General features: G+C 31.4%; 1 protein-coding gene across 3 annotated transcripts in view; it reads right to left on the bottom strand.

Moving 5' to 3' along the window:
• Nucleotides 1-2378: 2378 nt before the first annotated feature.
• Nucleotides 2379-16302, bottom strand: part of LOC123008578 (LIM/homeobox protein Lhx5) — a 115244-nt gene continuing 101320 nt past the window's right edge. For all 3 annotated transcript variants that reach the window (XM_044404446.1, XM_044404447.1, XM_044404445.1), the window contains 4 exons: nt 14548-14711; nt 14087-14341; nt 4508-4799; nt 2379-3163 (listed from right to left, as the gene is read on the bottom strand). In XM_044404446.1, coding sequence (XP_044260381.1) covers nt 2958-3163; nt 4508-4799; nt 14087-14341; nt 14548-14711 — 917 coding nt within the window. In that variant the 3' untranslated portion in view covers nt 2379-2957. The remainder of the gene's footprint in view (nt 3164-4507; nt 4800-14086; nt 14342-14547; nt 14712-16302) is intronic.

The raw sequence follows: 16302 nt of genomic DNA on the forward strand, positions 1-16302 counted from the left end.
GTTTGTGAATTTTAGGAAGACAGTACAGTTTAGGAACAATTGGGTTAGAAACATGCAATTTTCTTTTAAGCTCAGGAGTGATAAGGTTGTTACAAGTTTTCGTGTCTTTGTTCATCGTTTCCATACCAAGAAGATCCAAGAAGAATAAGAATAATCAAAATTTTTTGACAGATAGAATTTTTTAAACATTTTTTTCATGTTCCTGGTATCTTACCTTACTTGAAAATTTTCTCTGGGGCGTGAGTTCTGGCGCATCCTGTATAGTGTGATGGATGGACGATAGTGTGTGTTTGAGAAGAGTAGCAGAAGGCCGATTTATTACGAATCGATCTTGGAGAGATGATGGAACGTGCGGAACGCCAGAGATTGCGTGACAGAAGGTGGCGAAAAGTACCAAGAAAATTAGGAAAATATTATTGACACGAAGAGGAAAATATCGGATAAGATGGATTTAAATCAAAGCTGAGACAACAAATTTTTATTTTTTTATTATTTTATAAATTGCGAAAAAACTATATCTCAATGATTTGAAATTTTGACCTAAATATATGTAAAATGTTCCGGGGAATCAATTGGCGTCAAGAAAATGCAAAATTTGTAATAGTTTTTGATATTTTTGACCTTAGCACAAATTTTCTCGATAACTATTTATCGTAGAGCACTGATCTTTTTTGTATATGATAGAAAATTAAATTTTCTTTCCAACGATACCTAACTCGAGAGTTTAGCACCAATAATTCCGAAGTTATTAACAAACAATAAACCGCTCCGCGTACCGAAAATCGCCCAAAATTTTGACAAAAATTGAAAAAATTAAAAACTTCAAAATTGTCCATTTGCACTCTTGGGGGTTCAAAAGACTTAATAAAGCACAAAAACATTGTAAAAATGCGAAAAATAAATTTTTGAAAAATTTTGTGTAAAATATATTGAAGGAAAACATTGAAATTATTGGTGGCTCAGCGGCATAAGGTCCCGCTTTCCAGCAGGTAAGTCCCAAGTTCGAGCAATTTTTCTCAAATTCAAATTCTAAAATAATTCAAATAAATGTCAAAAGAGGGCGGGCGCATAAGAGCGCGATCTTTAAAACATGTGCACATGTTCTAATAAGTATAAGAGAGAAAGCGCACAATACTAACTAAAATAAGCACCAATAAATGGCGGGCGTATAAAAGCGCGAACTTTAAAATAAGTATCTACAAAAGTAGATAGTGTAAAAGTTAATAGTATATAAGCAAACAAAAGGTAAGTTGAAAGTAAAATAAATGTAAGATAAGTTTTGCACTAAAAATTAAGGAATTGTTTTTTTATTAATTATTGTTATTATTACTAATAACACAAATGATTCACATAAGTGTACTAGTGAAATAGATATAAGTAAACAAAAGGTAAATAATATAAAGTATAATAAAGTAAAAGTAGCATGAAATGTAAGAAACAAAGAAGATTTACGGGACTGATGAGGATGTCATTCTTATGATATAAATGATTTTCTGTGTTTTTAATTTATTTACGTTTTATTTAGTTCTAGTCTTCTTTTTCTCTGTTATAAATACAACTTTATTTCACTTTCTTTGAGCTTCTATGTGATGATAGTGTATATTTATTCTGTCAAATAAATGAAAAAACTTAATAATAAACTAAACTTATTTGAAAAAATACATTTCCCCATTCTCAAAATTTGAACGTGGTCACAAAAAATTAAGAATACCTCTTCGCCCTCCTATGATCCTGTTTACTCCTGATACTTTTTGTTTTAAAAATTGAATTTTCGATAAAAATCGCGAAATTTTCGTAAAATTTCAAAAGTATTAGGAAGCACTAGGATCACAGAAACGCAAAGAAGTATTTTGGCGGGAAATTCAATTTTAAATTTCCCGCCAAAATACCTMTTCGCACTCCTATGATCCTGTTACTCCTGATACTTTTTAAAAATTCGGAATTTTCGATAAAAGTCGCGAAATTTTTGCAAAATTTTAAAAGTATCAGGAGTACCAGGATCACAGAAACGCGAAGAGGTATTTTGGCGGGAAATTTAATTTTTAATTTCCCGCCAAAATACCTCTTTGCGCTCATATGATCCTGTTACTCCTGATACTTTTTAAAAAAATTCGGAATTTTCGATAAAAATCGCGAAATTTTGGGAAAATCTCAAAATACCTCTTCGCACTCCTATATGATCCTGTTACTTTTTAACTAACAAATTTTTTAGATAGATCCAGAATACACCGATAGTTTTTTTGATTGATTTATTCACTTTTCTAGATAGATTTAGATGGTTTAAAAAATCCAGATAGATCTAGATGGGATATAAATTGAGGATTAAATGGTGTATTTTCTGCGAGCATGTTTAATGGATATAAAAATTAATAACAAACGTTTAGAGAATTTGTTTTATTGAATAGTACACCTAAAATTAACAATATACACTAATTATATAATCGGATGGCTTTTTATACAGCGTGTCAAGTCCCTGTACAAACATTTTGTACGACAACTAGGCCTAGTCAAAAACATAACATATAATAACCGTCCTTCGAGAATTTATGTAATATATACAAGTAGTTTTGTTTTAGAAGCTAGGATTTGTTTTTATACATTTATAAATAGTACATTGTGGTGTAATATAAACAAAACAAACAACGAAAAAAGAATTAAATAACTGTACAGTATTGGACAGAATTGGTTATGATAGGAGGTGAAGGGTTTGACCTTCGACGATCCCATCCAACACTGTACTATGCTTGGCACTTTTCTGAAATTTGTGTTAACTAATAAATTATATACACAGGGTGATTAATTTTTTTTGTGAACCAAAAGTAAAGACATGAACGTTAATATGAATAAAAATTGCACAAAACCGAGGTACATTTTCAGTCACAACCAGTCCTCGTCACTATTTACACCACTCAAATAATAAATCATTCTCTAGCCCTTTTGGCTAGAGCCTTCGCCAGCTACCAAACAAGTCCTTCGTTGAGCTGCTGGGGGTTATCAGAGAACGATCCAGGAGACATAAACTCGGGACTGCCCCCTCGGCCCCCATTCCCAGGCATCATCTGTTCAGGTCCCGGCTGTTGAGGCATAAACTGGCCTTGCTCGTTGGGCATGGTCCCAAAATCCCCCGCCATATTCATGGGACCACCGTGGTCCATGGGTCCACCTTGAAACGCAAAAATCAGTTATTTTTTATGGGTTTGAATTACGAATACCTAAAGACTAGGATACAAGTTTTAATTAAAAAAAATGGCTGTATATACATAACAGTGAGCAAAACGCAAATAAAAAAAATTAAGGCAGATAGAACATTAAATTCTCCATAATAAGAGAAAAACTATATTTAAAAAAATTTCAGACATTTAGCAATTTGCTAAAGACGCGACAAATACGGCTCTTTTTTACCGGTGGTCAAGAGACAGAAAATTAATTTAAACCTAAACGGTTGAAGATAGAGATATGGTCTCGCGGACTTTTTTGTGGGAAATTTAATTCTCTACAATTTTGTTTCCTACACTTTTTTTGTATCTTCAACCGTATTCGCAGCGTTTTCAAAAATATCGAAAACACTATTAAAAATAAATTATAAACAATTATCAGTTTGCGTTCCACCCAATATTTTTAAGAACGCTACGAATATGGTTAAAGATACAAAAAAAGTGTAAAAAACAAAATTGTAGAGAATAAAATTTGCTACAAAAAAGTCCGCGACACCATATTTCTATCTTCAACGGTTTAGGTTTAAATTGCTTTAAAGTGTCCCCCCGGTACTCAATCACCAATAAAAATGAAACGAATCCGTCGCTTGAGCTTCTTTGAACGTCTTTGAGGCCTAAACCATTAAAGATAGAGGTATGGTCTCGCGGACTTTTTACTAGAAAATTTTATTTTCTACAACTTTCTTTCTTACATTTTTCTTGTATCTCTAACCGTATTCGCAGCATTTTGAAAAACATGAAACGGAGCACAGATTTTGAATTTTAAATAATTTTTTTCTCATATTCCTCGTGAAAAATTAAGTGGTTCGTTTTTTACAGCTTATTAAGAATATAAAGCTCAACATTTTTGCATTTTTTGCAACTGACACTGTAAAACGCTCTAAGCGCCCTCATTTTTACTTTTTTTGGGTCCAAAAAATCAAGCAATTTTGTATCTCGTTTCGTCTCCTAGTATTATCGTATCAACAAGAAATTACTCCCTAGGATTTAGGGATATTCGTGAATAGGTTGCCATAAATTTGGTTAGGTTGGTTTTTGGTGACAAACAAAAGATATCGTAACTAGCGTCAAAAATTTAGGTTAAGACACCTGTCAGCTTGTGTAGATAACTCAATTGGTAGTTGACAGAAAACGTCAATCGTCAACATCAAGGGGTTACCAACCCTAGGCATTCAAAATTACTTCTGAAAATTCTAGTTACAAACAACATGAAAAACGTAATTTTCCTAAAAATTCAAATTCTAGGTGGTAATTTCTTGTTGACAAATCTCTATGTAGTTTGAATTAGGTACCTCCTTGGTTAAAGGGCATGCCTTGGCCACCGGGTCCCCCGCCTCCCGGATGATGCCCGGAGAAGAAGGGCCCATCATGGGGGTGAAATGGGGGGCCGCCGTAACCGAACTCGAATTTGCCGTCGGCGGTGGCAAAGTAGGGGAAACCCGGAGGGCCGTCTTCGAGACCGCCGGGGGAGAGGTTCATGGGGAAGCCGCGCATTTTGCGAGAGCCCCCGAAAAAGGGGCCGCGACCCATCGAAGTCAGCTGCTTGAGGCGGCGCTCTTTCGATCGCTTGTTTTGGAACCAAACCTGAAACAAAATGAAATTGAAGAATGTCACAAACTGAAAGCAAACAAAGCTAATGGATTATCCATGCGGTAGTAATAAAGCGACGCAAAATAAACTAAAATTTACATTGCACATTGTTTTAAATTTTATTACAAGTCGTAGTTGTATTCTTCGCGACATTATTTATCTAGATTTACGATCGGCTGTCGGGCTGTTTGTCGCCCAACGCGGGGCCCTCATCACCCAATCTACAACACACTCATCGTAAATCGTCCGCTTTTAGCGCTTCGCATTTTAATCATCAACAGTTAATTAAATCGTCTTTTTACTTCTAATATTTCACGAATTTTATGTGACAATAGTTGTTTTACATAATTACGACTCTTCGAGATTAATTAACACAAATTTTGACTTTGAGTATGAAATTTTGATAAATTTATCGATAAGTTAGACAAAAAAATATACAGTATGATGAAAAAAAGGCGCCCGTGTTAACCTACACGTTATAAGTGGTCTTTTATTAAAGACGAATTTGAAGACCAAAATTGGATTTGTGCTCTTATCAGTAAGATATAGACTTTTCTTTTTAGAAAAGAGAAATCTATATAATTAACAGTTTTAAAATAATTTCATTTTTAAAGTCTAGATTTTGATACTGTTGACGGTGTTCTTAAAAAAAATGTGTAAAAAGTCTATTGAAATAAACTTTATTGAAGATTTTAGGATACCATTTCTTGGCTCCAAAGAAAATTTATCAATGTTGCAACATTGCAAATATCCTAGAATACAGAAAATGTCCAAGTAATATTCAATTATTGGAAACCGTAGCAACAAAAAAATCAATTTTCAATGTTGTTTGTTCTGTGAAATTTGAACGATTAAAGTCAAAAAGGTTTCCTAGATACGAAAAATACCTGAGTGAAATAGTTTTTTAGTAAAAGAAAATTGTGCAATATTGCCGCTTTGTGCTGTTAGACAAACTGTTTAAATTTTAAAAAGAATCTATTTAGACTATTTTTGGAATGATGGTCACAATGTTTCAATAAAAAAAGACGCGCCTGTTTCAATCGTGGACGCCTTTTTTTCATCACCCTGTATATGGCCTGAAAAAGTTTGCTTTTGAATCCAGGAGAACGGTTGATCAATATTTTAGAAAATTCATAGTTTAAATTTTTATTTGTAAAAAAATCGAAACAAATATATTTTTGTAAAATCGTCTTAAAATTAGATCATTTATTTAATTTGCGGGCGTAAATAGTGTTTTTTGCGCCCAAAGTCCTCAAAAACCAGCAATTGTAATATCTTTTATTGAAATATGTAGTTACAAACAATTAGCTAATGCCTAATAATAAAAACTAAACTAAAAAAAATAACAAAATCATAGAATAATGAGACCATAATAATAATTTTCTTCCAAAAATTCTAAGATTTAAGATGTTTTCTGATTGCATTGTGTTACGCAAAATGTAATAAATAGTGGTTTACAGTATTTTTCATGTCAATTATTATTGTTTCGAGGAAAAAAACATAGGTGTTCCATTTGAAAAACTAAATTTGGTAGCATTTCGGGCAACACCGGATGTGCTAAAAAAATTTGATACATTTACTAACAAAGACAAGAATGAATATTATTACTTAAATATTTACTTTTTGAAAAAAAGAAGTAATTTTACGTGTTATCAGTCGCGACTTGGACCGAACGCCTTGTATTTTTTAATTTTACCATTTAAAGGTCATTAATGGACTTTTTCAACTCGCTGGGACACCTTGTACAGGGTGGGGCATCGCTTACGCGCAGAAAAGAAATCCCCACTTCTAATTAAATAAAATTGTTGAATTTTCTCACACTTACCTGGGCATTAGTAAGGTACATGCTCTAATTTTTTTCATTTACAAACAAAGCCAAAAAAAAATAAAAAGTAATTTTCTCCCAAAAAGTTTGATTCTAATTTTTGTACTGACCTATGCAGATTCACTTCCTATAATTGTTTACAAAATTAGAAAAAAAAAACAATTGGATTTTGAATTAAACGCAATTTTTATCTTAACTTTGAAAATCATTTTTATTTATGACCATCGTAAATTTAGAACTGCAATTGGGGTAAGATTTCAAGGTTTACAACAAAAAAACCCTTTAAAGCGGTCGGCTACCAGTAAATGATACCATTTTGTCATAAATCACGGGTCCAGTTTATGTTTAAATAAAAAAAAAATATTTGGCTAACCAAGTCAAAATTTGAAATTGTGATTCAGATTCAGATTCATTTAGTGTAAAAACTTTATAGGTAAATTAACATAAAGTATTTTCATAAAACACACAAAACTGTTACGGACTCATTTATTATCAAAAAAAATTAGAAAAATTCTCAAATTATACCCTATCAATAATTGGTTAGGTACACGAAATATCGCCAGTTTTAATTAATTTGAAGTCGCGATGCCCCACCCGGTATAAATCTGGTCAACATGGTGGCTAATCTTTTTTGTTTTTGATAATTAGTGTTTCTGGTGGTGAGGGCGTGGGTCCTGAAAAAATTCTTTTATTCAATATATTATTTCTGAAACATAAGCGTGACGAATGCGAGAACCCACCCCCTGCGTTCACCTTTTGTGGTCGGGGCTCCCGGGGCGCCCTTTATGTCTTGCCGCCGGTGGTATCCCGCAGATGTTACTGAAAAACGTTAGCAACCTTGATTTTGTCGCAAATTATGACAAGTGCACCCCAAAATCGGTCAATTTTCCGGCACAAATGTCGCATATAATAAGCCCTATATGGGGGATGGGCGTAACGTCAGTATGTCACTTTTACGGGGGATGAAAAAGGGTAATTTTTTCTCGTTTTGTGTTATGATTTAAAGTCGAATTTATGTCGAGGTAATTTATGGACACGCAAAGTAGGCTGTTGAAAAACAGCACACTAGCGCTTTATACACACACACATATACAGGTTGGATTATATGGGAATTCATAGCCTCCTCAGTTTTGAGGCGGTCGTCATAAACAAGTCACACGAGCCGTAAAACCGAACGGCGGTCCTTTTTCACATATATAAATATTATTTTTAATATGTGTTTTACGACTTTATAAATATTTTATATATTCAGGTGTTAAGATTTTTGTATGTGTGATATTTTATAAAATCGGTACCCTTTTTCGAATCGGGCCGTGGAAATATAAATGTCAAATTTTATTTTGAAAGATTGAAGGGACACGAAGATACTTAAACGGCCGTTCTGTGAAGTGATAAAAACATCGCAGGCGCTTTGCTGCTTACGTATGGATTATGGGGAGATTTTATGACCGACTCGCCGGTTGGTCATGGCCAACTTAATGCGGCGAATTAAATTCATAAAAACGAAATGTTTTTTTTTGAGAGATTAGGGTCGTGACAGAGGAGGGTAAAGCTGCGGTTTGGGCATAAAAAACGTCAAGTTTTGTTGCTCCAAATGCATTTTTCGAAAATTTCATTGACTACATTCAAAAAAATTATACATTTTTGCATACCTTTGCCGGCTTCACAAGCAATTTCTCGATTTTTGAAGACAACAATGACTTTGCATCGTCATTTGACATTGCAGGTGTCGTTACGGGTCACTAATATCTACTGTTGTAAACTTGCTTAGGTATAAAATCCTCTGAATTTCTCTTAAAGCAATTAAACCTACAATCAGAGTCCGCCTCTGGACCGAGAATACAACTCTACATAAAAAAAATTGTCTTTGTCTTAAAATTTATTTTGTCATTTTTCCATTCTTTAAAATAAAGAAAAAATGCCCATTTTCCTTAAAAAGTTTGCTTTTGTCATTCACTATGCTTAAAAAAAAAATTACCCATATTAAGTATAAGTAAAAAAAAGTGGAAAAATAATTTTCTAACTTTTTTGCTACAGGCTATTAGAAGAGAAAATAAGGAAGCTATATCCTAAATTGTAACTGTGTTCAATGTTATTGGTGGATTTTATTAGTACCTTTACTAAATAATTAAAAAAAAAAACATACAAAATTATCAGTTTCAATAAATAGACAAAAAAAATGTCAAATGTCAAAAAATACATGTCAAAATTTTTTGACAGATAGAATTTTTTAAACACTTTTTTCATGTTCCTGGTATCTTACCTTATACTTGAAAATTTTCTCTGGGGCGCGAGTTCTGGCGCACCCTGTTTAGAACATTAATAGATACTAGTCTAGGCCACCACCTAAAATTATTTTTAACTATACAGCGTGTCTCAAAAATAAGTTACAATACAAAGTTGTGTTTTTTTGAATGAAACACCATATGTTTCTTAGCGTTTTTGGATGTAGATTTTTATGACAATGTTTTTAAGCTAAACTTTTATTAGTCGGTTTTGCTTAGTTTGAAAATTAAGACGGTTTTTTTGACGAAAACATGCACTTTTTAAAAATTTATTACACAAAAACTACGACATATAGAAATATTTTTTTACCACCGCAAATAAGAAGATACAAGCTATAAGGTTGTAACATTTTTTTAGTGTGTTGCATTTGCAAAGATAAAAAATGAGGCGTTTGTTAAAAGTTCAATAACTTAAAAAAATTAAATGAAACACTTGTTTTTGCATTTAAAAGATTATTAAATTGTCTTTCTAAAATTATTACTTTTAGGTGTTTATAATCAATAACTAAAAAGATATTTAACGTTAAACATTAAAAAAAAATAATTACTTTTGTTTCATAGCCAAAAAGTGCACAGTTGCACAAGAGATGGAAGAAATATCACTTAATAATCACATTTGTGTTAAACTAAATCCATTATTTTTTATTTTTACAATAAAATAATTCGAATTTCAGTATTTATAACGACTTTTACAATCTCTGGATAAAAAAAACGAATAAGTGATCCGTGGTGGAATTACTATGGTTGCCATAGCAATAAACAATGCTCAGATATTGATAATCATTATTGCTACAATCAATCAATTCTAGACATTAAAAGTGTATTTTTTTAGATAGACAATTTATCAATCTATTAGATGCAAAAATAAAAAATAGTGTGTGCCATTTAAATTTTTTAAGTTATTTAACTTTTAACGAACTTCTTAATTTTTTAATCTTTACAAATGCAAAACACTAAAAAATTGCAACAGCTTTAAATTCTGTACTTTCTTCTTTGCAGAAGTAAGAAAAAATTTGTTCTCGATGTCTTAGTTTTTGTGTAATAATTTTTTAAAAAGTGCAAACTTTTTATTTATTTTTATTTCTAAAACTAAGCAAAATCGACTAATAAAAATTTAGCGTAAAAACATTGTTTTAAAAGGCTACATCCATGCTGTATTTTTGAAAATAATTTTGGGTGATGCACTAGATTAGTATCTAACAATGTCCTATATATTTTTTTAAATTTTGCCACTGAAAGCTCACTAATGGAGTTTTTCAACTCGCTGGGACACCCTGTAGTTCTGTCAATAATCGCAATCACTATTTTTACAGAGCGCAGCATTTTTCCATTTATTTTTTTTTGTCGAAGTTATTTAATGTGATAAAAGTGGGTGTTTTATATTTATCAACCGTAACAAAATTTCTTTGAAATATGCCACACACAATCAAACAGAAACAGCCGCCATAAATTTGATTTTATGAACAAATCATTTAATTTAATTAAAAATGTAGGTGTGAAAAAGCGATAAGAAAACATAACTGTTCCTGCACGTTTATTTTTCACACAATTGAAACAATCAACTTTTGCACAAAAAACATAATTGGATTACCAACTTCAAAGACACATTTCAGTATTTCTTTTCCAGTCCCAACTCGCCTAATTTCCTCTCGTCTTGTTTAAGACAGTGTCGACGTCGCAATTAGAATTTTCGAAATTCTCTCGTCACCCAAGTTATTCACTTTAATTTTCTCTGGAATGTTTTATTTTCGAGGGTAGAGACACACACATTGTAACAAAGAAAGAAGATGCGACGCTCAGTTCCGGAGGACCGACTCCGGGATGATTTATGTGACGGGTTTTCGAAACGTCAAGCAAGAAAAAAAAAAAGAAAAAAAATATTTCCTCGCGAACATAATTTGTCTCAAAAATTATGCATGTCCTGTCAATTATTGCAATTTATCGATGAACTTGTGTTCATAAACAACATGATTTATCCGATAGGGACATTGTCTATGAATAATTTTTTCCCAAAGATTTTTTTTCAACGTGTGAATCGCAAATTAATAAAGCACGATTTATTGAAATGACATTTGACACGAGATTTGCATAATCTCTAGCATTTCAAATTAAATTTTCCAAAATTTTAAAGCGGCTTTTTGACAATTTTTGACACGAAAGATACATAAATACTAATTTTTTCAAGATACAGTCGAGTCAAGTTTTATCCACACCCCCAAAAACTTTTTTTTTCTGATTAAATTTAACTAGAAAAATTTATAGGCGATTTTTTTCAAATAGAAAAACCTTGAGGATAACATTTTTAAGTTTTAAAATAACTTTTGCTTAATTAATTATAATTTAACTTAAGCAATCTTCGTCTTGTTTTTTCATGAGTTCTCTATATGTGGTAGAATTTTAAAATGCTTTCACAAAAGAGTTCCATTAGAATGATGGTTTTTGGTATATTATACAGCGTGTTCCGTCTAAACCCCACATTAGAAGTATTGAGAGTTGGAATAATCGTATTTATTTGAAAATTGGTACATAGCCATAATCCATTAAGTTCTTCGAAATGAAAATATTTTCAAGATGGCGGCACTTCCGGTTATACCGGAAGTTGGTCTCAACTTTCTTATTTTAAATGGAAAGCTATATTTTTTATTGCGTTTCTGGATTAGTCGGGTTATTTTAAGGGAGTTTTCATCAGCTTTCCCTATACCTAAATTTAGCCGTTTTTGAAATATTTGGAGTTTTTCAAAAATTTTTGGATCTACAACTTCCACTTTAAAAATCGGTAACTCTGCCATTTTTAAAAATTTTGGATTCGTTTTTTGGCGTTTAAAAGAGAAATCTTAGATCTTTCTTCTGGTGTTTTCAAATTTTGAAAAAAAAATAACATCCCAAAATTTTAATTTTTGTATAGCTATGTAATAAATACTCCTAATACTTCTAATGTGGGGTTTAGACAGAACAACCTGTATGCAATAATAGTTTCATTTAGCAAGAGAGAAGTTGATGCCCTGAGCCACCCTGTATGTGGTGTGGGGACCACACGCGCTATTACGAAACGGGAACACACACCGATTCGATTAAATTTTTTCTCTATTTTAACATCGCGCTATTTAAAATCTGTCAACGGACGTAATGGACCGTAATGAAAATTTTTGTGCCCGGAAGTTCGCAATTATTCCTCTCCGAACTGAAATAACTCAAATAGTGGCAAGATAAGAACAACTAATAAAGTTGTTTAACAATTTTTAACACGAACACACCTTATCTGAAATTAAATCGAATAGACAAAAAAAATCGACATAACGTTTTGTTGAAACAATTATCTCGACATGAAAACACCTTTTTTTTGTGTTTTTGCTCTGATTTGCGCTTTCTATCTCGGTTGTGTCTCTTCGAAAACCGAAATAACTGACGGCGACGTCGCCACCAAGTTGATTTGAAGGTGATTTCATGCGCGTCGTTGGAAATTGTGCAGAACTTCTTAAAGGTGTGGTCCAACATTACATACAGGGTGTTTCGTCTAAACCCCACATTAGAAGTATTGGGAGTTGGAATAATCGTATTTATTTGAAAATTGGTACATAGCCACAAACCATTAAGTCCTCCTAAATGAAAATATTTTCAAGATGGCGGCACTTCCGGTTATACCGGAAGTCGGTCTCAACTTTCTTATTTTAAATGGAAAGGTATATTTTTTACTGCGTTTTTGGATTAATCGAGTTATTTTAAGGGAGTTTTCATCAGCTTTCCCTATACCTAAATTTAGCCGTTTTTGAAATATTTGGAGTTTTACAATAATTTTTGTATCTGCACCTTCCACTTTAAAAATCAGTAACTCTGCCATTTTTTAAGATTTTGAATTCGTTTTTTTGGCGTTTGAAAGAGAAAGCTTAGATCCTTTTTCTGGTGTTTTCAAATTTTGAAAAAAAAATATCATATCTCAAAATTTTAAGGTTACTTTTGTAATAATTCAAATATTCATAACTCAATTTTTTCAAATGAAATACCCCAATTTTTATTTTACTATATAGAAGAGAATTTAATTGTGCATTGATCTGTATTAACATTCCCTTTACCTAAATTTAATAATTTTCAAGTTATGGACTTTCTTTAAGACTACAGAAAATTTATTACTAGCTACACCCGTTTTCACATAGTTTGCTATGGAAATCAAAAATGTCAAAATTTTCTCTAAACAAACGTCAACAGTAAATTACTATTTGACAAATAGTGCCAAAATATGAATAATCAAAGTTATACAAACTTAATTATTATTGATAGGTTCTACCATGCGTTCATTATTTAAAGCTAACAAGTGAGAAAAAATTATTTTTGTTTAATGAACGACATCATAATTTTGTTACACTCTTCATAAATACAAAATAAATTAATTAAATCTAAGTTTGAGTAGCTTTGACTCCATATTTTGGCACTATTTGTCAAATAATAAGTCACTGTCGACGTTTATTAAGAAACAATTTTGACATTTTTGATTTCCATAGCAAACTATACGAAAACGTAATAGATTTTCGACAGTCTTAACAAAAAGTCACCATAACTTAAAAATTATTAAATTTAGGTAAAGAGAATGTTAATACAGATCGATGCAGAATTAAATTCTCTTCCATTTAGTAAAATAAAAATTGGGGTATTTCATTTGGAAAAATTGAGTTATGGGTATTTGAATTATTGCAAAAGTAACCTCAAAATTTTATAGTTTGTTAATTTCTTTTTTAAAATTTGAAAACACCAGAAGAAAGATCTAAACTTTCCCTTTCAAACGCCAAAAAAACGAATTCAAAGTTTTAAAAAATAGCAGAGTTACCGATTTTTAAAGTGGGAGGTGCAGATCCAAATTTTTTTTAAAAACTCCAAATATTTCAAAAACGGCTAAATTTGGGTATAGGAAAAGCTAATGAAAACTCTCTTAAAGTAACCAGATTAATCAAAAAATGCAGTAAAAAATATAGCTTTCCATTTAAAATAAGAAAGTTGAGACCGACTTCCGGTATAACCGGAAGTGCCACCATCTTGAAAATATTTTCATTTAGGAGGACTTAATGCATTATGGCTATGTACCAATTTTCAAACAAATATGATTATTCGAACTCCCAATACTTTTAATGTTGGGTTTAGACGGAACACCCTGTAGAAATTGTGAAATTTTCAATTCTTACCTGTATCACCCTCATCGGTAGACCCGTTTCTTTCGCCAGCTGCTCCCTGATGTGTCTTGTGGGTTTCGGCGTTTGTGAAAAGGCCGTCTTCAGTATTTCTAATTGTTTTGCTTTAATCGTCGTTCGAGGGCCACGACGTTTCGAACCGGCACTGCTATCATCAGGACTTTTATTCTCCGTTTGGGAATCGCGCATTTCGGCATCACCATCAAGGGAATTCTGATCTTCAGAGTCGTCTTGACCGGTTTTCGAATCCTTTAAAAGAAAATTGAAAAATAAAATAAAATACAAGGACGTGTTTTTTCATCAGATTCAACCAATCGATTATACACACTCAAACCGCAATAATTATGCAAAAAACCATAAATAATTTCAGATGTTTACACTAGGGTAAAAAAATCTAGCAACACTATAATTAATTAATCATGAGAGCGGTCTGTAATTAAATTTTTTTTCCTCACCTGTCCTATCGAACTGCTAATGTCCGAATGGGGTAAAGAATTATTGTTTGTTTCCCCGGGGGCTGGGGGTAAGGAACCGTGCAACGTGTGATGTTTCAGTACCGAAGAGGCCGTACTGTTGTCGTCGTCTTCTTCGTCTTCCGATGCTGATCCCATTAATGAATCTGGAATTTAAAAACATCGATCGTAATTTGAACACCCGGAGCGAAGTTTTCCGAATATTTTTAGTTTTAAAATTGTAAAAACTTAAATGTGGATTTTACTCCAAAATATAGTCTTAATTTTGTGGTAGAGGAGGTCGGGTACGATTGTAACATTTTCACTGAAGATTTTTTTATTTTTAAACTGTGTGTAATAATAAAAAAGTAAAAAAATACCCCGATGTTGGCCAACCATATAGCTTCAAAGAGAATAGTATATTCTGTAACAAGTTTAGGTTACATAATATGAGTATTCTGTAATTAAAAATCAACAAGGATATTGTTATTCTATAATAGTCGTAGAAAAATAATATTATTTACATTGGTTGTTTCAGTCACCAGAACAAAACACAACATAATTTCAAATTAACTATATTTTTTTGTGATAAATGTGAATATGAAATGGTTATACAGTAGAACCCCTCTATAACGAGAACTCAAAGTTTTTACACATGTACTATGTAAATTATTTATTAAATACGAATATTAAAGAAGTTTAAAATAATATTTAAAAAGAAAACCTGTAATTTTTGTTTGTTTTCTGTAATGAAGCATTTTTATCTTTCTTTAAAATTGTTTTAAATTTTTCTCTTTGCAGATTACAGCTTGTTTTTTACCACTTTCGAACTCTTTTTCTTTAATAGAAAATAATTTTCTTTTCGAGAATGACATATTGATACAGAAAGACTTGAAAAGTTATTCAAAACTGAGAAAATGAAAAAAATAAGACCATTAGCACGCAAAAACAACATTTCCAAATAAATTCTAGTACACAATACGTAATGGAGACTCCAGAAAAATAAAGTAAAGAGAGAGAATTTTTCCATTTTTCTCAAACAGGTTATCATCTAAGGATTACAACTATCTACTTTATAATAAATTTTTTCAAATAAATTTTTTTGACATAAATTGCAATTTTGACAAAAAAATCGCATAACTCAAAATTTCGTTTTCAAAATCCGATGACATTTTAATTTATATTAAAATTATTTTCTTAAATTGTCCAATTTTAACTTGAACTGAAATTTCAAATCGGAAATTTGTGATTTAAAGAAAATATGCACAAATATGCAATACCTATTTCCTAAAATATGCACGAAGTTGCCAAAATATGCACTTTTTATTTGGCTTATTTTAATCAAAAAACATTAGATATGCATTGAAAAATTACAATTTTGATGATATACTTCTTAATAAAAATTATGCATTTTGCATATAATCCGAGCCTTAATTATCAAAACTGCCTTAAAAATTATTCAAAACATATTAACAACAATATCTTTATCAATTCTATTTTTACCTCGACTTTTAATAGACATTTTAATCAAAATTAATGAAAAAGCAAAGCTGTTAGTACATTGTATTAAAATTACTATGGTTGAATTTGAATTTCTTTGACTTAAAAACAAAAAAGTAAATTTGAAATATTTCTCCCAACAAAACAACTAACCAACTAATTGTTGGTTTTAGCATTTTTTTCAATTTTCAAATAATTAATTTTGCTTTGTTTCTTTTAATTTCACTGCCTAAAAACAGAAAGATAAATAGATGGTGA

Source organism: Tribolium madens, unplaced genomic scaffold, assembly GCF_015345945.1.
Source record: "Tribolium madens isolate multiple individuals breed KSU strain unplaced genomic scaffold, Tmad_KSU_1.1 Scaffold_71;HRSCAF=194;Tcas5.2_LG6, whole genome shotgun sequence".
NCBI classification, from domain to species: Eukaryota; Metazoa; Arthropoda; class Insecta; order Coleoptera; family Tenebrionidae; genus Tribolium; species Tribolium madens.